Below are 26,585 nucleotides of genomic sequence, written 5' to 3'. Positions count from 1 at the left end.
GTAGAGTTTCATCGTCATCTAAAATAACATGTGAGGGAGGAGGGAGATTGGGCTGTGCTTCTGCGATGTCGTGTTTGATTATATCTCTTGTTCGTCTAGTCTGTTTCATGTCTACCCATTCTAAGTATTTGCTAATATTCTCATATAAGTTTTTATGCTCGTTGTTTTCGTTGAGATTCTCTTCACCGTTTTCCAATTTATCAAGAACGATGTGGATGTTTTCCAGGTTGTTCATAAGATTACCTTTATTAATCATACAGATAATTTGAAGGTCCTGTTTTATATTGGTGAATTTGTGGTTGGACTCTTTCATATGGGATCCCATGGCAGAGAATCTTTTGTATCTTTCAGCATTGACGTGTTCTTGATATCTAATTGAGAAGTTCCTTCCAGATTGTCCCACGTAAGTTTTTTTACATTGAGCACAAGTCAGCTTATAAATACCCGATTCCTGGAATTCGTCATCTTTAGTCATAATAAAGCTAATAAACTTAAGTCATAATAAAGCTAATAAACTTAAAGATGACGAATTCCAGGAATCGGGTATTTATAAGCTGACTTGTGCTCAATGTAAAAAAACTTACGTGGGACAATCTGGAAGGAACTTCTCAATTAGATATCAAGAACACGTCAATGCTGAAAGATACAAAAGATTCTCTGCCATGGGATCCCATATGAAAGAGTCCAACCACAAATTCACCAATATAAAACAGGACCTTCAAATTATCTGTATGATTAATAAAGGTAATCTTATGAACAACCTGGAAAACATCCACATCGTTCTTGATAAATTGGAAAACGGTGAAGAGAATCTCAACGAAAACAACGAGCATAAAAGCTTATATGAGAATATTAGCAAATACTTAGAATGGGTAGACATGAAACAGACTAGACGAACAAGAGATATAATCAAACACGACATCGCAGAAGCACAGCCCAATCTCCCTCCTCCCTCACATGTTATTTTAGATGACGATGAAACTCTACTTCCCTTCTCTCCAGAGCTTTCCATGAACTGTCAAACTGTATCACATCGTTACTTCACCAGGTCGCGCTCAAAGACAGACCCTCTAGACAGCGCAGAATAAACATCTTTTCCAAACAAGAACGAAAGGCAAGATGACCTATTCTGACGACCTCCATTTTTATCAAAGGAGTCTCCAAAGAACTTTTATTTGTGCTTATTGTCAATGTTTTTCTTTTCAGTTCTTTATTTATACAGCTGAAGAGGACCACTAAGTGGTCGAAACATGTCCTGTAAGTTTTAATTTTATTCAATTTTGCCTGAGGCATTAATAAAGTATCGATTAGGTGGTTATTTATACTTACTTCTTGATCTTTTGTGGAATCGCACTGATATTGAATTTTGGTTTAGTACTTTATCAGACATATTTACTATGACCTTGTTATAATCTAATTCCTGTGGTTTGCATTGTACCATTATCTGAAATTTCTTTTCTTGATTTGCTCTACTATAGTCTTTAACACGTTCAGCCTGCTCATATGTTATCCTGTCTACCAAGGCCCAATGTTCAGTTTGCAAGTTAATGCTAATCTCCATGAAAAGACTGAGTGTAGTTCTGTTGTACTTATCCAAATGTCTCCTAGTTTGTTGAATTTGATTTCGCAGCAAACGTCTGCTGGCTTCCGCCAGAATCTTCTTGGCTCCAGTAGTTTTCAGATGATGTTTAATCTTGATCCATGAAGATATGATGTCACTGTCACAGCATCTCTTCAAGAAGGCTAGTCTAGCGATTGACTTAGATATTTTCTTTCTCAATTCACCGAACTTTCTAACCTTCAAGTATATATCCCAGCTCTTTTAGTCATTCCCAGATACGCTTCCTTGATATGCTATCATAAGCCTTTTCGATGTCTAGGAATAGTAGGAAAATTGGTTTCCCTTTCTTCTTCTTCTTCTTCTTCTTAATCTGTTTATCGTCCAGGGTTGGCTTTTCCCTCGGACTTAGCGAGGGATCCCACCTCTACCGCCTCAAGGGCAGTGTCCTGGAGCATCAGACATCGGGCCGTGGGATACAGCTGGGGAGAATGACCAGTACCTCGCCCAAGCGGCCTCACCTGCTATACTGAACAGGGGCCTTGGTGGGGGATGGGAAGATTGGAAGGGTTAGACAAGGAAGAGGGAAGGAAGCAGCCGTGGCCTTAAGTTAGGTACTATCCCGGCATTTGCCTGGAGGAGAAGTGGGAAACCACGGAAAACCACTTCCAGGATGGCTGAGGTGGGAATCGAACCCACCTCTACTCAGTTGACCTCCCGAGGCTGAGTGGACCCCGTTCCAGCCCTCGTACCACTTTTCAAATTTCGTGGCAGAGCCGGGAATCGAACCCGGACCTCCGGGGGTGGCAGCTAATCACGCTAACCACTACACCACAGAGGCGGACTGGTTTCCCTTTACCACTTTAAATTAAAAGGATACATCAAGTGTGATCATAAAAAAAAGGCAGCAGGAGTGAAGCTTTGTTGCACGGTGATAGTGGTTATAACTGTGGATGGGAGAAAACTTCCACTGAACATCATATTTAAGTGAAAAACACTTCTGAGAGGAGGGCTTCCTCAAGGAATTCATGTGCATGCTCAGGAAATGGGTTGGATGACAGTAGATTTTTATGAAGGACCGAGTTCGAGTAGTGTGGGTGCGGCACCCAGGGGCTTTGTTGCATAAGAAAGCTATGCTATTGCTGGACAGTTTTAATGGGCATCTAATGGAGATGGTTAGACAGGAGTTGGATAAACAAAAAACAGTAAACAGTACTTGCCATAATTTCAGGTGGAATAACCTTTTTGCTTCAACTGTTGGACTTGTCTGTAAACAAACCCTTCAGGGACCACCTTCACCACTTTTACTCTGGCTCAGTAGTCTCCAGACAGCACACATTGATGATCAGCAGGAAAATAAAGTTATTGCTTGAATTTTTATGTTTATACATCCTCATTATTTTCTGTAAAAACGAGTTTCAAGAAGACTGGCATCTGTAATGCCTTTGACGGATTTGAATACAATCTGATGTGGGGCAATGACTACAACTGCTGTGATGACAATGATCTAGATTGGGTAATATTTGCCGATATATCAGCATCTGCAGCACTGTAATAAAAAATGTCCCCAATCATTTGCCATCCTCCGAAGCCACATTTTCATTCTTTAGAATGTGGTATTACCTAATTATCAAGAGTTATTTTCTCCATTTTCTTTTTATGAATCATTCTATATACCTTCAGGTGCATTCCTTAATTTTTTTTCTTGGTAAGCTTTGCCTCGCAAGGTAACCCTGGAATCAAGGAAGCATTGAAATAAAATACAAAGTTTGAGGAAGACTCAGATTATTATTGGTCTGTGGTCCATCTCCATTAGCTGGAGGCTAGCATTATTAGCCACCGTCCTTGGAGGCCCAGATTCGATTCTCAGTACTGCCAGAGATTTAAGAATGCAGGAGGCCTGATATGTGGTAAAAATGGTACAGTGCAGCTCACCTCTATTGGGGGTATTCCTGAAAAGAGCTGAACCACCTCAGGATGAGACATGGGTTAACTTTTCACTAGTCTGCAACAGCTTAAGAGCCGGCCATGTTCAAGGGTACCAAACCTGCCTCTTACTGAGAGGCTCCAGGTGAGATATCCAGCTAGGTCGGGGATTTTTACCTTGATTTGGTGGCTGGTTTGAGGTCCATTCAGCCTATGTGAAAACAGTAATTGAGGAGCTATCTGATGGTGAAATAGCAGCCCCAGTCTAGAAAGCCAAGAATAACAATTAAGAGTTTTTGTTGTACTGACCACACATCACCTCTAATCTAGAGGCCTTTGGACTGAGCTGTAGCCACTTGGTAGGCCAAGACGTATCAGGGCTGTAGCGCCACGGAGTTTAGTTCTTACAACAGCTTAAAACAATGGAATCTAACATGAAACAACATGATTGAGAGAGAAAGTGAAGAAGAACCTTTCCTTGATTCAGCTATATCTGTGTAAGAAATGCTCATTATCGTCATTCATAGTCCAAGACTAAAAAATGATAGCCATACTGTCACTGACCTAATATCAAGAGATTATGAAACAGTTTCACTGTCTTAAATACAGTAAAAACTTGTGAAGACATTTCTGGAGGGAACGTGGAAAAAGAACCTATTAAGCGAGGAAACGTACTACTGAATATACAAATAAAAACTATCCAGCAGGGATATAGAAACACTAATACGATTTTTCTGACATCAGGGCATTTTATCCACGGGCACAGTGAAAACAATATCCACCATAGTGTCCACATTCAGGAAAGTCAGGGGAAAATATTTTGGTTAGGGAAATAGATAAAAATCTGGAAAGTCAGAGAAATCTTCCCCAATGATGGATTTGAGGGGATATATATATATATTTTTTTAAATTTTTTTTTTGATAGTTGCTTTACGTCGCACTGACACAGATAGGTCTTATGGCGACGATAGGACAAGAAAGGACTGGGAGTGGGAAGGAAGCGGCCGTGGCCTTAATTAAGGTACAGCCCCAGCATTTGCCTGGTGTGAAAATGAGAAACCACGGAAAACCATCTTCAGGGCTGCCGACAGTGGGGTTCAAACCTACTATCTCCTGAATACTGGATACTGGCCGCACTTAAGTGACTGCAGCTATCGAGCTCGGTGGCAATATATTTAGGCTCTGCTTTTGGGAGTGGCGACTCCATCATAATAATAGCCTATATATGATATGGTACTAGTAAATCAACCTCGGAAAAGTTTAGGGCATCCCCCTCCTTAAGGCGACGTGCAGTTCTCAGGGTACTGGGGGAACTGTGATTAATGGGTGACCAGTAACCAACATTAAGATAGGAATAGTAAATCTTATGGCCCTGACAGGAAAGACAGAGGAAGTAGTAGATTTCATGGAGAAGGAGTAGGTGGAAATGATGGGGCTGAGTGAAGTGAAATGGGAAAACAATGGAAGGAAGAAAATAAGGAAAGGGTACACATTATACTAGAGTGATGGCCAAGTAGCAATAAACAGAGTGGGACTAATCATTTCGAAGCAATTTGAGGAGTATGTTGAAGTGGTAGAATGTGTGAGTGACAGAATACTGAAGATTAGACTAAAGATGAAGGATGAAGTGATGGACTTCATACAAGAGTTTGCACCACAGATGGGAAACAGGGAAGAAGATGTTGAAGGATTCTTGGAGAAAGTAGAAATTTCAGGTGTGGAAGTGGTTATTATGGGAGATCTGAATAGACAGATTGGAAACGAGAGACAAGAAAAGGAAGAAGTCATTGGACCTTATAGATATGGGAAAAAGAATCGTGAAGGAGAGGAACTAATGGACTTCTGTGAAAGGAATGGACTTATAGTGGGGAATACATGGTTTCAAAAGAAAAACAGCAGGATCAAACAGAAGAACAGAATCAGTAATTGACTACTTTTTGGTGGAAAGGACAAATCACAGGAAGTTGGTGGATGTGGCAGACAGCTTTACCAGGAGAAGCATTTGATGGGGACCATAGAGTTGTGGTGGCAAAATTACAGTTGGGAAAAATGGAAAAACTATAGAGATAAGTGAAAGCAAAATAAAAGTATGGAAATTGAAAGACAAAAATGTACAGGAAGATTTTCAGGAGAGATTGAAGCAACAGATCCCAGTTACTGAAGTGGAAAATGTAGAAGAGGAGTGGGCCAGTTTTAAAAAGGCATTTGTTAGTGCAGCAGAGAGTGCTTGTGGCAGGGCATCTACAAGAATGAAAGAAAAGGAGACACCGTGGTGGAATGAGGAAGTGAGGAAAGTGGTGGAAGAAAAGAAGACAGCCTGGCGAGAATGGAACAGAGTTCAAAGAGAAGAAAGCAAAAGGAAGTATCTAAACAGCAAACGGAGATGTAAGAAGGTGGTAGGAGAAGAAAAGAAGAGTTGGGAAGAATTTACACAAAAAATGGAAGTGGATGTAAGTGGCAGTAAAAGTATGCTGTATGGACTTACAAGAAATAAGAGGACAGAAAGAGTTATCACAAAGCTAGTGAAAAAGGAAGATGGGGAATTGTTAATACATCCAGAAGTGATAAAGAGAAGATGGAAGGAGTATTTTGATAAGCTATTGAATGTGAACAACTGTACAGGGGAGAGAGAAGCAATACAATGTGAGAACTCAAACAACAGAGGATGATATAACAATGCTGGAGGTGGAGTTAGTGGTACAAAAGATGAAGATGGGAAAAGCGACAGGGATGGATGAAATCAATGTGGAAATGATAAAGGCTGCTGGACCTGGTGGTATGCAATGGTTGTACTGACTACTAAACTGTATGTGGAAACACAAATATGTATCAGAAGACTGAAAAAAAAGGGGGATGATGATGATGATGATGATGAATACCAGTGTTTAAGATAAGGGACGAGAAAGTTTCTGGTAACTATAGAAGAATCATACTTATATCATAGGTAGTTAAAGTACTGGAAAGGATATTAGAAAGAAGAACGAGAAGAAAGATTGAAGAAGAGTTACAAGAGGAACACTATGGTTTCAGGAGTAAATCTACAGTGGACCCATCTTTAGCATGAGACAGCTGATGAAAAAGAATTGGGAATATGGAAAGGATCTGGTCATGATTTTCATAGATATAGAAAAGGTATATGATAGTGTCCCCAAAGAGAAGGTTTGGGAAAACATGGTTAAAAAGAGACTCGGAAGAGAAATGTTAGAAATGGTGCAAGCATTGTACAACAGCTGTGTTCGCAGAGTACTGACCCCAGTTGGAAAGACAGAATGGTTTAGGAATAAGACTGGACTGAGAGGGGAGTGTACTGTCACTTCTTCTGTTTATTATGGTCATGCACGAAATTGTAAAGGAAACAAAGGAAGTCTATGGGGATAAAGAGATGAAGATACTACTGTTTGCAGATGATGATGTGATCTGGAGAAAAAACAGCAAACAAGTGCAACAACAACTAGATGCACTGAATGAAAAAACTGAGAAGTATGTCATGAAAATCAGTACAGAGAAAAACAAGACTATGTTGATGTCGAGAGGGGAAAGGCAAGGAAATGTCACTGTGAAAATTGGAAGTCAGAGTCTGGAAATTGTGGACAGCTTTAAATACCTAGGAAGTGAATTAATGCAAAATGCTAGGCTGGTCATGGAGATTAGCAGAAGGGTAGAGCAGGGTAATGCGTTCTACCAGAGTATAAGAAAACTTGTTTGGAGCAAAGAAGTACCAAGGAAAAGTAATGAGATAATGTACAAAATGTACTTTGTACCCATACTGACTTATGCAGCTGAGGGTTGGACTTTGACTAGCAGGCAAGAGAGTAGAGTTCAGGCCAGTGAGATGAAATTCCTAAGAATTATGATAGGAAAGACAAGGAAAGACAGAGTGAGAAATGAAGATGTTAGCAAGGAAGTTGGGATAGGAGAGCTAAATGAGAGAGTTGAAAAGAATAAACTAAGGTGGTTTGGACATGTAAAGAGGATGGGGAGAATAGAATTCCAAGACAGATGGCGGGAGGCAAAGTGCGAGGGCAAGAGAGCAAGTGGAAGACCTAGAACAAGGTGGATTGAATCATTGAAGAGCGGCATAAGAAGACGAAATTTATACTGGGACAAGATTGTGGAAGAGGAATGGTGGAAGGAAAGAGGAAGATGGAGAAGTGCCATAAATACCGCGAACCGGCAGGAGCTGGATAAGGGGAAATGATGATGATGATGATTTTTAGGCTCTAGTCTACTGTAACCCAGGCTATTGTAGCATTTCTTTTTCAGGTATTTTTTCACAAGAAGTACACAACAATTGTACAATTTTTGTTGTGCCTTGTGTAATTTCTTTCAATCATTTTAATGTTATTTTTTATTTATTTCAGTTCTAGGATGCTTTCTTAAAACTCATGACAATGGCTAATAAGCGATGTACTTTTAATAAACTTTGGCTAGACAGTAAAGTGTTTCCCGAACTTAGTGGTTGGTTGGACATACAGTATTGGTAAATGATGCAACTTCAGCATATTGTAAAGTGTGTTGTAAATCGTTCAAACTTAGTAATATGGGTAAACAAGCAGTCACTTCTCATACTAAAGGACCTACTCATATAAAATACATGAAAGCTAAGTCTTCCCAGCCAACAATTTCTTTCTTTGCAAAGAATACCTCTACTCCATTTTCACTTGAAGATACGCAGCCGAGAGTTAGCACTATATCCACAGCTACAAAGGAATTAGCAGTGCTAGTGACAAGTAAATCGAGTTTAAAGACTTCCAGTGTGAATGAAGATGTTGTTACATTGGCTGAAGCCATATGGCCTCTTCAGGTTGTCACTGGAAAGATGTCTCTCAACTCTTGTGATACAATCTCTGCAGCATTCAAAACAATGTTCTAAGACAATAAAATTGCTCAAACCTTTACTATGGGCAAGACTAAGACTTCCTATATTATAAATAATGGATTAGCCCCATGTTTTAAAGAAAGTTTGTAAAATGACGTAAAACATTGCTCTGACTACATTGTTTGTTTTGATGAATCGTTAATCAAATTCGTCCAAAGAGGACAAATGGACTTGTGTGTAAAGTTTTGGGATATAAATCTTCAAAAATTTGCAACAAGGTATTGAAATAGTGTATTTTTAGACAGGGCAACTGCGGATCACTTATTAGATGGGTTTACACATGGACTCTCCTTACCTTTAGGAAATATTTTACAAGTCAAATTGGCTCCATGGCTAAATGGTTAGCGTGCTGGCCTTTGGTCACAGGAGTCTCGGGTTCAATACCCAGCAGGATCGAGAATTTTAACCATCATTGGTTAATTTCGCTGGCACGGGGGCTGGGTGTATGTGTCGTCTTCATGATCATTTCATCTTCATCATGACGCGCAGGGTGCCTACGGGCGTCAAATAAAAAGACCTGCACCTGGCAAGCCGAACTTGTCCTCGGACACTCCCGGCACTAAAAGCCATACGCCATTTCACTTTTACAAGTCGAAATGGATGGGCCGAATGTTAACTTCAGTTTTATTTAAAAATTGAAAATCATTTGCAGGTGCTAAACCCAGAGGGAAAATCTCTTCTTGATATTGGCATATGCAGTTTGCATACTGTTGTGTGTAGAGCCATGTTTATTTTCATATAAAAACATAAGAATAACAAGATGCAAATAAATAAAATAAATAACAATCCAAAGAACATGTATCAGTCTCAGATTGTATCACCAACATGCCGCCCACCTAATTTGAGGAACAAATTACGTAACCAGAATCAATAAAACTTCAAACAAATAACAAGGAAGGAACATGCAAGAGCAAGAAAATGGTTCAGGATATTTGAAAAGTTGAAGGAACAATTTTAAATGTTATTGAACAAATTATTCTTGAGGAAACACACAAAATTTTGTAATAGGGCGTTGGTACACGCCCTTTGGAGTGCGCACTGATACAACACAGACTTGCCCATCATCCCCAGGATGAACTGCCTCAATTACCCCAGTCTGCCACACAAGTGGGGGTAAATTGTCATCCTTCATGGTTACCAATGTACCAGCTTGTAGACTGGGTAGTTTTGTAGACCATTTACTGCGTTGCTGAAGTTGAGACAGATAGTCGCTAGACCATATTTTCCACACCTGTTGTCTGCATCGCTGAATGAGTTCCCATCTTGACAAACGTGACACTGGACCTGGAAGCAAATCTCGCTCTGGCATGGAAATAAGAGGTTTACCTACTAAGAAGTGGCCAGGTGTTAAGAAGGAAAATTCATCAGTGCTGTTAGGTAAAGGAGTGATGGGTCTGGAATTGAGGCAAGCTTCAATCTGTGTGAGGAGTGTGTACATTTTTTCAAATGTCAGAACTGTGTTCCCCACTGCTCTCCTTAAATGGTACTTCACTGATTTTATCCGGGCTTCCCACAATCCACCAAAGTGTGGTGCTTGAGGGGGGACAAAATGCCACTCAATTCCTTCTTGAGAGGCAAAGGCCAGTACTTCACTTTGATGACTCCATGACTTAAGTAGAGGATTCAATTCTTTGAGTTCATTTTTTTGCACCCACGAAGCAGGTAGCATTGTCACTGTAAATGTTACTACATCTACCTCTCCGTGCTAAAAATCTTCGTAGTGCAGCCATGAAAGCCTCTGTAGTAAGGCTGCTAACCAACTCAAGGTGAATTGCTTTAATAGCCAAGCCTATAAATAAGGCAATATAACATTTTATCTTCACCTTGCTGCGTACCGTGCCTTGCTTGATGTACAATGGTCCACCAGTGTCTATACCACAATTAAAAAATGGCTTACTTGGTTCAACTCTTGCAGGAGGCAACTGACCCATGAGCTGTTCTGTTGTAGTAGCCTTCAGTCTGAAACAACAAAGACATTTATGGATGGTCTTTTGGATGACAGATCGCCCGTTGGGTATCCAAAAGCGTTGTCTTAGAGATGCAAGGAGCAATTGGGGGCCAGCATGTAATAACCTTTGATGTTCATACAATATCAACAGTTTTGTTACATGGTGCTTTGGAGGCATTATCAGTGGATGTCTTTGATCATAGGGTGCTGATGAGTTCTTTAACCTACTGCCCACCTTGAGCACGTTATTGGTATCCAGGAAAGGATGCAGAGATTTTAACTTGCTATCAACGGGAACTGACCGACCATGTTTCAGCGTTTTGATTTCTTTATAAGTACTTAGCTGAACATTATGGACAGTGACGTTCATAGGTTTATTAAGCTCTGTGGTTGTCTCGTATCACTGCATTTGAGATTTATATAAATTATCGTTCTGCATTGAGATTTTATTTTACGTAAGTGTATATCAAACGAGACCATGTTCACTTCCTTCTATAAATTACTTTATTTACACTGTACGTCATAACACACAATTATACACGGTAGTAAATGATGCTGTATACAACACTCAATAGCGGAGTACCGTGAAGTCGATTCTGACCAGTACAGATATCAACAACACTGACTCGCGCACTCTCTTGAATTCCCCGCCTCACTCACTCGAGTCCAATACTCAGACTGTCTCACTGACTTGACAGCTCGATATTTATACTATTCGATCAACTATCTAGAATGATCGACTTCTGGAAGAGTTCTTACAACACTCTAATGGAACACACTCGAAACATTGATCGACCAGCTAGTCGAATGGGTACTCGAACTTTCCTTCAGTACTGACAAACACCCATGGAAATATCTACAACATTTGTAATGTCTCTACATGTATCTGGATAATAAAACCTTACAGTAAGTTTTCAGAACCCTTCATATATACCAAATATAGTACAATAAGTCTAACATACAAACATTATGGAATTTTCTACTGCTTTCGACTATCTAGATTTTGAGGTTAAACAATACGTATTTGAGGTTATACAATTTTACACCACACATTCACAGAAAAACCATATACCAGTCATGTCTAACACTTAATAAAAGATAATTTAGCATCAAATAAACTATAATTAAAATATATTAAACATAATAATTGAAGGTTTTACGCCAGTTACAGCGTCATACGTACGACAATTTTTCCCCCTAAAGCCTCCAATATCTACCCTGTACATTCCTTACTCTAGGTCTTAAATTATGTCTAGGTGTCCTTATATCTATTTCTACGTCTGTCTTAGTCCTCACTATTTAAATTACCCCTAGACTACCTCAATCACACTGTTTTCTCGTTGGCGTTGTTGAAGTCCATATATCGCAACTAGATAGTTCAATCGATGGCCACCACCTTCCCACGGGGGATCCGCTGGGTCTGGCTGACGGTGTCCCTGTTCTCCGTAGCAGTGATCCGCAGGTCCTCGCATGGCACTTGACACTCCTCTGACTTTCCCCTTGGTCGTGCCTTCGTGTTCTGCCAGGACATACGCATCTTCGTAGTTCACCGGTGTGATGCATGGGAGAGGCTCGCACGTCATGGTCTTGGTCCTGTTGAGTCTCCTCGTTTTCCGGGGTGCTGAATTCAATGTTCCTACCGGCATATGATTTCATGCCAGGACTAGTGTGCTGGTTAGGTGGCACCCTCGTTTGTCGGCTGCTGTCACCACAATGATCCCGTCGTCCCGTGGAGTTGCCATCTTCACGATGCCAGAGCCGTCATCACTGCTTGCAGGCTAGACCTGTGTCTACACAGCTGTCGTACTTTCACACAGCACACTCGCTGTTTTCACTGGGCCTTGAACTACGGACTCCACCATTACTGCAATGATCCCATCGTCCCGTGGAGTTGCCATCTTCACGACGCCGGAGCCGCCATCACTGCTTGCAGGCTTCACCCGTGTCTCCAGAGCTGTCGTACTTTCACACAGCGCACTCGCTGTTTCCGCTGGGCCTTGAACTACGGACTCCACCATCGCTACAAGGATCCCATCGTCCCGTGGAGTTGCCATCTTCACAACGCCGGAGCCGCCGTCATTGCTGGCAGGCTTCACCCGTGTCTCCATAGCTGTCGTACTTTCACACGGCGCACTCGCTGTTTTCGCTGGGCCTTGAACTGTGGACTCCACCGAGGCTTGTACTTCGTTGTCCAACAACTTGATTTGGTCCTTTATTCCTTGAAACTGGGCCTCAGTTTTACCCTCGAGTTTTCCGGATTGGGCCTTGATTTTACCCTCAAGTTTTTCGAACTGGGCCTGAATCAACACAGTTTTTGTGCGAAAATACTGCATACCCGGTCGTTGGTTTCATCCTCCGAGGTGACTTCGAAGTCAAAACTGTCTGGGTCCTCTCTGTTGCCTATCAAATCCTGGCACAGCATCTCTTGTAAGTTCGCTTTTCTTCCAGCCGTCGGTAAACCTCGGGATGTCAGCCCTTTCCGTAACATCACCAAGCTCATTTGGTCGATCTTCATTGCTGAAGTTTTGAAGTGTCCTGTCACGGTCGCCAATTTATCGTTCTGCGTTGCGATTTTATTTTACGTAAATAAATATGTCTCGTACTTATTTTTTTAAAATAACGGTTCCCTTCCATATTCTCTCTCTGACCCCGTGTTTTGGGGACGCAGATTAAGAATACACTCACGGTATCTCCTGCCTGTCATAAGACGTGACTAAAAGGAGTGACCAGAGGATGATGGAACTGGAACCATGCGATTACTTGTGATTACTACTATTAAATGAAGAACACTATGGGTCGACGTTACTTATGATTGATTCATTCATGCATTCATTCATTCATTCATTCATTCATTATTTATTTACCATAAACCTTTACAGTATCTATGGAAGGCCAAGGGAAAAGGACAAACCCCCTACATGTAGTGCCCCCTGACCTTTGAAATAATTACCTAAATCCTAAACTAAAACAGTCAAATACACTATTTACAGGTAAAGTAACAAAGTATAGCCTAATGTATACATATTTCTCATTTATACAATCTTTTCCTCGCTCGTTCACTCTTCCACATATTCACATGCATTTTCTCACCGTATGTGCTTCCTAACATAACATTTAACTATATTTACATTTCTACATTTAATGTTGGCGGGTAGATCGTTCCAAAGCCACGCTGATCGAGCAAAGAAACCTAGTGTGTAGGACTTAGTTCGCACGAAGGGGAGTATAAGACACACACACGGAGCTGTAGGATAAGGAGAGTCAAGGGAATAGTGAAAGGTGAATGGGCCCTGTGATTGGTGGTGGTGGTGATTATTGTTTTAAGAGGAAGTACAACGAGGCAACCATCCTCAGGGCCCTGTGAGGGACTTGTGTAAGAAGGTGACGTCGCTTTGTTTATACAAGAAGGCGATTGATGGGAGGGAAGGCAGGCAGCTGTTCTTGTTAATTAGTCATTCAGCGCAACATTGGATTCCTGGAAAATTTATAATTTATAACGGACCATTATATTGGTATTATAAATTTACTCATTCAGGACAAATATTTTAGGTTCCCTATGGGAATCAACATCTACATCATTTGATGGCCAGGCAGGCATCTATTTTTGGAAATGAGACATAGCTCTCATAGTGCATTGGCACTGCTGGTGGCTTCAAATAGCCTATGCAGTGGCCTCCACGGTATGCACTAGCCTTGCGTCTTGGGTGGTGCGCTAAGTCCCAACTGATGAGCCTAACTTAGCACACGAGGGCGAAATGCAGGCAACCAAGAATGAGTTAGCTGGAAAATTTATAATGTCCAATAACGGACCATTATATTGGTATTAGGTACTCCTTGTCGCATACTTTCTGATAGCGGACCACAGTTTACTTCGAGAAAATGGAAGTCAGTTATGAAAGATTTAGGGATTACTCATGTTCAGTCATCTGTTAGAAATCCTCAAGGTAACGTGAGTGAATGGGTCATGCGTGAATTAGGCCGTATGTTTAGAGCTCTCGTACATGAAAAACATTCTGCCTGGGTGGCACAACTATCACTCATCAAGACATGGATTAATGCTGTTCAACACGATAGTATCAGACTTACACCTCTACAGGTTCATTTCGCTAGGAAACCCCAAAATGAACTGGTGAGGGTATTAGGCATTACTGAGGAACCTCAGCGGGACGCCGAATTTTACGTGAGACTGGCCAGGAAAAACATCGTAAAATCTGGTGAGGCGCATAAGAAACAGCAGAAATGCAGGGTATTGGATGAGTTTGAAGTAGGTGACCTTGTGCTTTTGAGAGTACCCATGCAGTCGTGCAGTGAGGAAAAAGTCATCAAGAAGTTATTTCTGTTCTATCAGGGGCCGTACAGTATTCATAAGAGGTTGGGACCTTGTGCCTATAAACTAGCTGACAGGGAAAATGTTTTACTTGGGTCCTACAACATTCGTAGTTTGCGGAGGTGTGTGACAAGCGAAGGTGAGCATATAGAATGTAGATAATGGGAAGCCAGCCTGGTTTATTTTTTGAAGTGTTTGTGTATTGGTGTATCAGCTGTGTTTGAATGAAGTGGATTTTCTGGATTATGTCTGTAGACATGTGTGGGGCGTGGTGTGCTTTCTGGAGTGAGCTCACTGTACTGCTGCGCACGTGAGTCATGTTAATTAATCGGTGCATATGTGATGCCATGGGTGTTTTTTGTTTGTTTGTAAATGTAAAAGGGATAATTCAGACTTGCCCAATAGGAAGGCCATATAAAAAAGTTTGTTTTTGTAAAATATAGTCATCGCAGGCGGATATGTACCATAAGAGGACTTGCGGTAGCATGGTGTCGGGGCGACGACATGATAAAGTTATAGTTTGATATACCACAGTGAAATAAAATGTACCATAATTGATAAGATAACGTTCGGTGATCAAACGTGCTTAATAAAATATAATAAGAAGTAGGCTCTGATGAGGAAAATTGCGCAGTAAGGAAGGAACTAGGCCCAAAAGAAGATGACCAGAATAACAGTGCAAAATAATATATAAATATATTTTAACAACCATAAGTTAACAACCAGATAAAAATTTGGAAATGGAAGAAAAATCTAAAAAAAGATGTGCCACATTTACAAAAGTATACAATATGCATCGAAACCAGAACCCTGAAAAGAAAAAGGACGCATGGGAAGGGAAAGGGGACTTCTTCACCGGGTAATTGAATAGTTTAGCAGTAGCAATAGATCATAAATGAGAACTGAAGAAGCTTTCTTTTTGCAAATAGTCCGTAGCGCAGTTCATAAGTAGAAAGAGGCTATGTGAAAGTTTTAAAGTGAAGCATTGCCACACGACTGAGTAAAGTATTTATAATAGGCAAATGCCAGAATGAAGGTAAAGTCCAAATGTAAACAAATGTGTTATAAGCCTTGCTCACCGAGTTGTAGCAGATAATGTCCAGCTGAAGTTGACATAATAGCACAGCACACAGTTGTTAGCGTGTGTAAATCCACCACTCCGCCACGAAAGCCCGACTCAAGGATGGATGGGCGGAGAGAGCAATTTAAAGAGGAAAGGAAGTTTCCAGAAACGAAGCGAAGGCTATACACACTAGCGAGTTCTAGAAAGAATAAAGGCACGTGATGCACAGTACACAAGCACGGCAAAGTGTAGCACAGCTGACGTAATCAGTCGAGTTGACAGTAGGTGAGCAGAGTACATCATGTGGCGAGCGTAGAATTGAAGCAAGCAGCGCCAAGCAAGGTAGGGAAATGTAGAGTATATAGGGAGATCGTAATAACGGTTACATGTTCCAACGGCGTGTGGGTGAATATGTGTAACAGTGCTTGTAGAGTCATATGTGGGGGTACACTTGGTATTAGATGACACCAGGTGAAATGATGCCATCACATATCGAATAGCATGTGGTTGTACTATATGTTTTTTGTGCCATTTTAATCTGGTGAATACAATTTTAAAACTGATGAATGCTTCAGTGTGAAGAAATCAGAGATGTTGTATAGTGGTATTTTTAGGTATTGTTTTAGTAATTGTGTAATGTGTGATTTTCGATGGAAGTTGGACAGTTGGACACACCAGAGCGTGAAGGCTGAGATATATATATATACATGGTTGGCATGTTAAAGGTGGATAAATAATGTGTGTCAATCTAGATAGAGATGATACCACATGGAATGCAAGATGAACTGTATGATACGTCGAGAGGAGTGTTGATGATTCGATGTATTACACACTAGTGATTTTTCTATGTTATATATAGATATGTTGTGGGTGATTCCGACACTATGTGTTACACAGGTCAGAATCAAGGGGGCAAATGTAATATCGTGGTCGCCACAACATTTACATAATTTGATTGCCCACGCGAATTAATTGTATATATATATGTATCCTGTATCATATGTAATTTTATTCACTATTAACGTCCATCATCATCATTTATGTAATTGGTACATAAGAACGAGAAATAATTTTTAATTGTAATATAATATATTATTCTGTTGAAATGTTAAGACAGTAGGTCTTGCGCTAACAGGCTACTTGGTGTCTTGCAATAGTCCAGGAACAGTAGGTTAATTTTGGACGGTTCTTGGAAACGTATGCAACAGCAAGAGGGAGATACATAATTTTGTTGTTAGGATGCTAAATCACCTCACATCACGTGCTCCTATCAGAAGGGCTTTTTCTGTCAATGACAGACACTACATCTATGTATCGACAGGGTGGCGACGTACATCAGCTCTCATTGGAACGACATGTCATGTGACATCGAGGGAGTAAGTGGGAATGTGAGGAGGATTTATATAGATCTATACTGCATGGTGAAGATTATTCTGCATCCAGCTTTCTTGAGTCTCCATTCTCAGGTAGTCCCCATTTTTTAGAGAGTCACTCTGCTATCTGAGTGCATCACTTATGATGTACTTACACTCAATATTTCTTTTCGGCTCTGTGAGACTTACTCAGATTATTTAGAAAGCCAAGTTTATATAATATAGGACTGGAAGTTTTCAGTCCTCTCTATCCAATTAATTCCGATGTGGAATTTCATATTGTAAGGCTGGTACTAAGTTTTTGGTGCTTAGCACAATAGGGAGATAGATTCAGGGTGGAATCCAGTCCATGAAGCAGATGCCGAGGATGATGCTGTTGGAGGAAGGATGAAAAGGTCCACGGAAGCAGACAACAAGATCAACTGGGATCACGACCGGGATAGTCTCATTAAATTAAGTTTTGTATTTTTTTTTAGATCTAAATTTGGTTTCAAATTGCATTTAATTTCGAAGCCTGAAGCCCAGCTTGCATGTTGTTAATTATATATTTCGTAACTCATGGGCATGTTAATTACGATTGCCATTGTGGAGCAAGGTCATAATGACAATTTATCTTGCCTGAATTTAGTTTGTTCTGGTGTTTGATCCATTACAAGCTCCCATTCTTCCATAACCTTGTCTAGGACGACGTTGAACAGAATAGGAGAGAGTCCATCACCTTGTTGTGTTCTATGCAAGAGACAGGTTGATAGTATTTTGTATGTGACTGATACAAGTGAGATTCCTCTGTAATTGTTTACGTCTAACTTGCTGCCTTTTTTATGTAGTGGATGGATTAAAGCAATCTTCCAGTCATCTGGGAGCTTTTCGGTTTGCCAAATGTTTTGGATTATTTGTGTAATTTCTCTGAGTGAATTTGGGCCTAAATTTCTCAGAAGTTCAGCTACAATTCCGTCTTCCCCTGATGCTTTGTTGTCTTTAAGTTTCTTGATATGTGAATAAATTTCTTCTTGAGTTGGTGGTGACGAATTTTCCAGTATGATTTCTGGCTGTACTTTTGGGAATCTCTTTTTGGGTTCTGGACAATTTAAAAGCTGTGAAAAATATGTAGCTAATTCTTGGCAGTTTTCCTTATTTGTCAAGGCTAGTTTACCATCGTGCTTCCGAAAGCAAAGGTTCTGTGGGGAATATCCTTTAATTTGGTTCGCAAAGGTCTTGTAGAAATCGTGTGTGTTGTAATTTTTGAAGTTGTCTTCAATTGACTTCAGTTGGACATTGACGTATTTCCATTTATTTTGTCTTAAAATCTTGGATACATGCTTGCGAACGTCGAAGAATTTCTTCTGTGTTTCTTCTGATTTGTTACAATTGTAGTTTCGAAATGCCTTTTTCCTTTCCTCTAGTGCGGTCTCACATTCTTGATTCCACCAAGGATGTTTTGGTTTCTTGCGAAGAGGGATTAGGTCCTTCGCCGTTTCAATGATTTTAGTCTGGAAATTCTCCCAGCTCTCTGCAGGTCGTTTTTCCCATTCTTCTGAAATTTTGGAGTCCTTGATTTTGTGCAGATCAAATTTTGGAATCACCGATGTTTTCCTGTTGAATTTCCCTTTGGGTGTGAATTTAATTTTGATTCTGCTTAAATAATGATCCGAATCGATGTTAACACCTCTGCGCACTTGCACATCATGAATTTCCTTTTGGTAATCATATGATATTGCCACATGATCAATCTGAAATTCTCCTAAATGATGGATGGGTGATCGCCAAGTTTTTTGCTTTTTGGGATTCTTCCGGAGTGATGTTGACATAATTTTGAGGTTATTTTGTTGGCATAACTCAGTGAGACGTGTGCCATTTTTATTGGTGAATCTGTGGGCTGGATAGTCTCCCACTGTCCTCCTGTATTTGTATTCCCTGCCAAGCTGTGCATTGAAATCACCGAGTAGAATTTTCACCTCATTTTTAGGGATTTTGGCCATTTCTGTTTCAAGTTCTTCCCAGAATCTTTCTGTTTTTTCAGGCTCCTTTTTATTGTCTCCATTTGTTGGTGCATGCACATTAATAAAGGTGTATTTTTTGTTTGTATGCCTGATTCTTAAGGTCATAAGCCTATTGTTGATGGGTTTCACCTCTATTACTGAATCCAAAACTTTTTTGTCTACACAGAAGGCCATTCCTAACAATGCTGCTCCTTTACCAATTTTCTTGTTTGTTCCACTTTTGAAGATCCTATATAATTATTGTAATCCATCGTTTCTGAATCGGTGAAGCGTGTTTCTTGCAGGGCCAGAATTTGGATTTTCTGCTTTGTAAGTTCTGTTGTGAGATTGTGCAGTTTTCCTGTTTGAATCAGTGTCTGAATGTTGAATGTGCCAATGAAAGTGTGAGTCTTTCGTGGAAGTTTATCAGAGCACTCTGACTTGCTCTCTCATATTCGCCCAAGCTCCCCAGAATCCGAATGCTTGATTGCCACGTTAGAGTGGGTGGATTGTCCACCTGGGGTAATTTTGTCTTTACTTGTACGAGTCATGTCTGCTTGTAAGCAATCTTCTAGCTTTCGCTAGTGGTGTAGAACCAGGGATTGTTAGTTCCTGGAGCATATTTACAGCCGCACCTCTGGTGATCAGACGCTGACCACTTGCCGCTTGCTACAAGTCAGACGCGAAGTGGATTTGATTCGGTTCTTCTGCCCTCTCTGCCATTGGGATATGTCCTCTTCTGCCGTCGAGGCCGTTGACCATTTCTCTGTTTACCTCAGTTGATCCGCGGGTGCTTATTTGGCTAAGCCTTATTCACACCTGTCCTGCACATCTACAGGAGCTTCCCCTATGAGCCATATGGGACGCGCCGTGTCGGGGTTGAGGGCCCCCACTTTATTATTATTATTATTATTATTATTATTATTATTATTATTATTATTATTATTATTATTATTATTATTATTATTATTATTATCATCATCATCTCTTGTCCATAATGGAACTTTGTTTCATTTTATCCCATGGTAATGCATTTGTTGAAACAGGCTTTTCTGTCAATAAACATTTACGAGTAAAATATCTTTTAGAAGAACCCGTTGTGTTCCAGAGAATAATTTTTGATAGTGTGAAACACGTTGGTAGTTTGAGGAATGTTATTATCAATAGAAGTATGTTGATCTTGATCCGAGCTTCAAGAAAAAGGTATCGGTCATACCTGGAAAATAAAAAAGAAAGGCAGTCGGAAGAGGAAAAGAAGAAAATGGAGAAAAGGAAAATTGAATTACAATTGAAAGATTTGGAGGAAAAACAGAAAAAGTTGAAAACTGAAAGATAAAACCAGGATGCTGAAAATGAAAGGAAGAAGATAGTTCTAGAAAACATAAAACAACAACAGTAATCTTTTCGATATGTGCATACTTTTATTTTTCATTCCTATGTTTCCTCACTGATTTGTCTTCAAATTTGAAAACTGTTTTGAATATAGACCTAGACTAATTGAAATTCATTATATTCACCTACATTAGAAACAAAACTTAATTGCTTTTGATCTCAAGAGTGCTTTAAATCCACATGAAATAGTATTAAATTGCTGAGGTAATATTTTATTTTCATATTTGAATTACTCCTTGGAAATGATAAGGTAATTGTACATGTTAGGCCTACATGTTACCTTTAAACAATGTGTCTATATATAAAATGCCATCAGTGTAATTGTTTTTCCATAAATAATTGAAAAAAAGGAAGTGGATAGAGAATTAGGCCAGCTATGGGTATGGTGGAGGCTGGAATTTTCTTTTTTTGTTCTTTGTAAAACATACTGTTCAGTGAATTAACTTGTCGCTCAGTTTTCGTGAGTCAGGGAAATTTTTTGTAGTAGGTCAGGGAAAGTCAGGGAAACTTGAGAGAACATTTCTGTGAACACTATGAATATCTACCATTTCTAAAATGAGAGGAAAGTATTTTAAAAAATCCACAAGAGAAGAAATATGAAAACCTTTTTGCTGGGGCTTATAAAATAACAACAGTGCCCTGAAAGGCATAAAAAACACCAGACAACAGATACAAAAACATTTTCATCCGGGCCCATAAAAATATCAAAGTATTATTGCAGATCACACTCTTCTAAAACAAATGTTACTGGTGGTAGAATCCTTGCATTTTGGACCATTGGTTTTGTTTTAAACATTATTTTTTGGTCACACTCTTAGGTAACGAATTGGAGGTTCACTCGATCATGTGTGTCTGCGAGGAATGACTGTGGCCACCATTTTGAATCTGACAAGACTTTGACCAGCTCATGATCGAGTCAAAATTCAAAGGTGCAAGTTTCAATATTCATGCCACCTCTGCCCTCTTAAAATTGCCGATGCTAGTCCGGTCCATTTTGACAGATTTTAATTTTGTCTTCATTAGCAAGGAATTTTACGACTTTTTCCATATCCATAATTAGGCTATCACAAGACAAATAGGCACCACGCTAGTCAACTTCACAAGATTACGTTCCTAATCCAGATATAGGTTATCGCATATCACTACCCGTCACTACCACTCAACATAAAATAAATTTCTGACTTCTGAATGGAATGTGAAATACAAGCACAAATAGGCTCACTGTGTTATTCTGCAACCTCGCTACTAACCGGCAAGCAAAACTGAACATTCCTGAGGCTAACGGCTTGCTAACATCCTGTGAATTTCAAGTTTTCCCCGTAATCAAGCAACTGTGGCGACGGCCTTACTCGAGTTAGAAATCACGTTTCTTTTACGGGGGTGACAAGTAAAATTTTCAGGGCTATGAAAAATGTAATTGTACTAAGCAGTAATAACGAAAATTCGTGACGCGATAAGCGAGGTATTTTTATATAGATTTAATACAATGAGAATTGGGACTTCAAATTCACGACGTGCTAAGCAGGAAAACATGTTAATGAGGAATGCACTAATGAACTTTCCCTGTACTTAGCATTTATTACCAAGGTTGCAGGTGCCTAAAACTATTCAGCCATCTCAGCCATCATTTTTAGATAATAATAATAGTTCTAAGGCTTATATACAAATAGATATTTTTGTACAAGGTCTGGTGAAAAGATGTGATTTTTGAAATTAATACAAAAAGATGTACTTAAATGAATGTTGATGTTTACTCATTCATTGAAAAGAGACATTGTTGCCATTTAATAATAACCGGGAAGAAATGTATTGGAACAATAATTAAGTTTTGAAAAATAATACCTTCCAAATGATGTGCGTTTCTCACATATTGTACCATATCTTCTGATATCGTCAAAAGTTTGTGACAAATTGCTTCATTGTATGGGGTTTGGCATTGTAGACTTTCCCAAAAGAAAATAGCCACACACACACTGAGATTGGGCAAACGAGCAGGCCACGGAACATCACGATGATGGTAAATGACACGTCCAGTGAACATATTGTTTAAAACTGCCATTAAAGCCCTAGATGTGTGTGCTGTTGCACCATCTTGCAGGAACCGAAGTTGACCTGTATCAGTGCAGTGTCTGTGTAGTTCTGGTGCCAGGAAGTTGCTTAATATTTGCAGTGTAGCGATGCTCATGCAGGATGTGTGAGTTCATGTCTGACCAAAATTGAAAGTTCTGCTTATTCACATAACCGGAGATATGGAAATATGCCTCATCACGCATCATGATAATCACTCATCATTCCAGAATTTTCACTGAGAAAGCTTTTTGATCTTTGTAATCACAAGGACTCAACTTCTGCACAGCCACCAGTTTGTAGGGGAGGGGGGGACTTTAAATCCATATGTAGGATTCTTCCCTTTGACTGTTCAGATGTTGACTGTTTGACTGTTTAGATGCCGATGCAGTTGTCTGAAATTGTTAATCCATAGCAGTATCATGTTGTGGCAGGAAACTTGGCCATGTCAACCCGTATAGAAATGTTGCTGGAATTTTCACTGTGTAACAGTTAGTGTCAACTGTCTTAAAAAATATCTCCACTGCAAAAACCTGATGTCTAGCATTCCACAGCTTCCTCACAAATAAATTGCATGGAGTGTAGAGTCCATCCCCTCTTCTCCCGTCTGCGTGCGCCTTCCTAGCCAAAGCTACAGCCAGTCTAAAAATGTTGGATCTTTTGTCAAACCCTGTGTTATTAAAATAGGAAAAGTTGTGGTTTACCTTTGAGGAAGTGTGGTGAGGTCTTCATGAATAATTACGTTTTGTTGGTTTTTTTAAGTTAGTCTCATTTCACTTGGCATAAATCTGGAAAACTTTTGTGTTAATTGTAATACTGTAAGGCTTTTTGGAGCATACCTTGCTTTCTTCTCTTGCAACTTTTTTACTAGTTCAGCAGGAAAAGCAAATAGCTGTTTAGATTTTTTGTTTTGCCTGCTATATACACTGCATGCTAAAGTCACGGGATAGCTTTATTTAAATGAAATAGTTGGTGGCTCCACTGTACCGTGAGATCTTGGAAGTGTCCAGACCTGTATCAGATGTGATCTGACATCTCAAGAGCGAATATAAACACCGTCTGTGCTGATCAAGGCATGGCAACATGAATTATTGCCTTTCGAATGGGGCATGATAGCGTGGGCCAGATTGATGGAATATTCCATTGTTGAAGTTGTGCAGACATTTAACATTCCTCAGTTGATATTGTTCTGTCTATTTGGAATACCTCATGGAAGGCATTACCACCCACAGTGAACAGTGCGGTGGCTGACCACGGATGTTAAATTATCATGATTTGCGGCATCTGGCTAGAATTATCCATGGTAACACACAAGCCACACTGGCTGAAATCATATCTGCATTCAATGCAGGAGGTACCAGACATAAATCAGCAGGTCAGTGCAGCTTTCTTTAACGTCAGTGGGTTATGGTACCAATATAAATGGTCCATTATTGGACATTATAAATTTTCCAGCTAACTCATTCCTGTTTGCCAGCGTTTCGCCCCTGTGTGCTAGGCTGGGCTCATCAGTTGGTACCTAGCACACCTACCAAGACGCTGGCTAGTGCATACCGTGGAGGCCACTGAGTAGGCTAATTTTAGCCACCGGCAGTGCCAATGCACTATGAGAGACTTTGTCTCCTTATTATAAATTGATGCCTGCTTGGCCATCAGATGATATAGATGTTGATTCCCATAGGTGTGCTAGGTACCAACTGATGAGCCCAGCCTAGCACACGGGGGCGAAACGCTGGCAAACAGGAATGAGTTAGCTGGAAAATTTATAATGTCCAATAACGGACCATTTATATTGGTATTATAAATTTACTCATTCGGAACAAATATTTCAGATTCCCTATGGGAATCAACATCTATATCATCAGTGGGTTATGGAGCAAAAGTCCTACCAAAGTGCCTTTGTTAATACCACAGCACCGAGCACAGCATCTCACCTGGGCATGTGACGTTGCCAATTGGACCCTGGAAAACTAGCAACGTGTAGCTGGTCCAGTGAGTCTGTTCCAGTTGTTTCGAGCTTATGGTAGGGTTCGGATTTGGCACAGGTCCCATGAAACCATGGACTCCAGTCATCCATAAGGCACCGTTCAGGCTGGTGGCAGCTCCATAATGGTGTAGGGTGTGTTCATGTTGCATGTATTGAACCTGCTCATCTGCCTGAACAGATCAATGACCAGTGACTGCTACGTTGAACTGCTCGGTAACCACTTGCAACCCTTCATGGATTTCACGTACCCCTGAGATATTCTAGCAGGATAAGGTACCGTTTCATCGGGCCCAGGTTGTCCAGAATTAGTTTGTGGAGTGTTCTGGAGAGTCTCAAAGACATCTGCAGCTACCTTGTTCGCCTGATATGGATCCTGTCAAACATTTGTAGGACGTGGTGGTGAGACCCTGCATCTACAAATAGCAGCAAGCTGTGGGTAGCTATTCAGATGGCATGGGTCAGAATCTCTCCAACCAAACTCAATAGCTGCAGTCACTTAAGTGCGGCCAGTATCCAGTATTAAGGAGATAGTGGGTTCAAACCCCACTGTCGGCAGCCCTGAAGATGGTTTTCCATTTTCACACCAGGCAAATGCTGGGGCTGTACCTTAACTAAGGCCACAGCCACTTCCTTCCCACTCCTAACCCTTTCCTTCCCCATCGTTGCCATAAGACCTATCTGTGTCAGTGTTACGTTAAGCAAATAAGCAAATTGTAAAAAAAAAAAAAAAAAAAAAGACCCCTATCCCATGACTTTAGGCATGTCATTGTAAAAGTATGAATCCTTAATTTCCCCCCTTATAATATTAAAAAATTACTGTAATTGTTTTTGTTCTTTCCTAGATTTCTAAACATCTGCCTCCAGGCCATTGTTATGCAGTTACATCTGATCATTTGGATGAGCAGCTGAAAGAAGTTCTGCAGTATTTCAATGTTGTGTTATCAAAAGAAGATGTGTTCAGCAGATGCAAGGTAATAAATAGATGTTATAATAATGACTTTTGCTGGATAAAAGGCACATTTGCCCAAATCACAAATTGAAAAAAGTGTAACTTAAGATTAAAAGTATTAGCAATTGAGATGTGAAGCACATACTCTGCACTTTATTAGGAATGATTTATCATAAATTATACATTGCTCCGATAAACAGTAAACCTTAACCAGTAGTTTGAAGAGTATTCCTGAAAGTAGGGTCGATAAACTTCTCTGTCCTTGTGGTAAATCTATCAATTGTAACTACTTGGCAAAATTGAAATGCAAAATGAATTATTTGTAACTGGAATAAAATATAAATAACGAAATTGGGCACCACCTGCAAAAAATGTACGTGAAAGAATGCTTTCTTCCAAGGTGACAGTCATCAGGCTGATGAGGCTCCAAATTTGCTTCATTACTTTACATGCTACTATTTAACACTGAAAATAAATTTTGGTAGCATGCCAGGTTTTTCCTGACTTGACCAATAAAAGATTTATTATAAGTTTCACTACTAAAATTTACTCCCAAAACAAAGTAAAACAAAACAAACACCAACAATAATCATAATGTGATGAAACCAACTCGTTTTGCCGCTTACGAAAATAAACACCCATAAAAATCTACAAACATACATATTTCTGAAGGCCATGCTTCAGATTGATGATTTCATATGGGTTAGATGACTGTTCATTCTTAACCTTATTTACATGAGAAAAATAGCACCATTTAATTGCGGCCAGTATCCAGTATTCGGGAGATAGTAGGTTCGAACCCCACTATCGACAGCCCTGAAAATGGTTTTCCGTGGTTTCCCATTTTCACACCAGGCAAATGTTGGGGCTGTACCTTAATTAAGGCCATGGCCGCTTCCTTCCCACTCCTAGCCATTTCCTGTCCCATCGTCGCCATAAGACCTATGTGTGTCGGTGCGATGTAAAGCAAAAAAAAATAAAATAGCACCATTACCATGAAATCAATTTACCGAGTGTTGTAACTACACAAACAAACAATCCCAGTCACCTCACTATACTCGGTTATTTTTTTTTTTTAGAATTTATTTTACCGACACAGATAGGTTTGTGATTATTTTAATCATGTTGGTTCAGTCT

General features: G+C 40.0%; 1 protein-coding gene across 6 annotated transcripts in view; it reads left to right on the top strand.

Moving 5' to 3' along the window:
• Nucleotides 1-26,585, top strand: part of Nbr (exonuclease mut-7 homolog) — a 311,108-nt gene that overhangs the window by 274,336 nt on the left and 10,187 nt on the right. For all 6 annotated transcript variants that reach the window (XM_067145734.2, XM_067145731.2, XM_068227278.1 and 3 more), the window contains one exon: nt 25,342-25,470. In XM_067145734.2, the coding sequence (XP_067001835.2) occupies nt 25,342-25,470 (129 nt within the window). The remainder of the gene's footprint in view (nt 1-25,341; nt 25,471-26,585) is intronic.

This window comes from Anabrus simplex, chromosome 4, assembly GCF_040414725.1.
Source record: "Anabrus simplex isolate iqAnaSimp1 chromosome 4, ASM4041472v1, whole genome shotgun sequence".
In the NCBI taxonomy this organism is placed as follows: Eukaryota; Metazoa; Arthropoda; class Insecta; order Orthoptera; family Tettigoniidae; genus Anabrus; species Anabrus simplex.
Note: the sequence above shows the minus strand (reverse complement) of the source record. Positions and strands in the feature narration are given on the sequence as shown.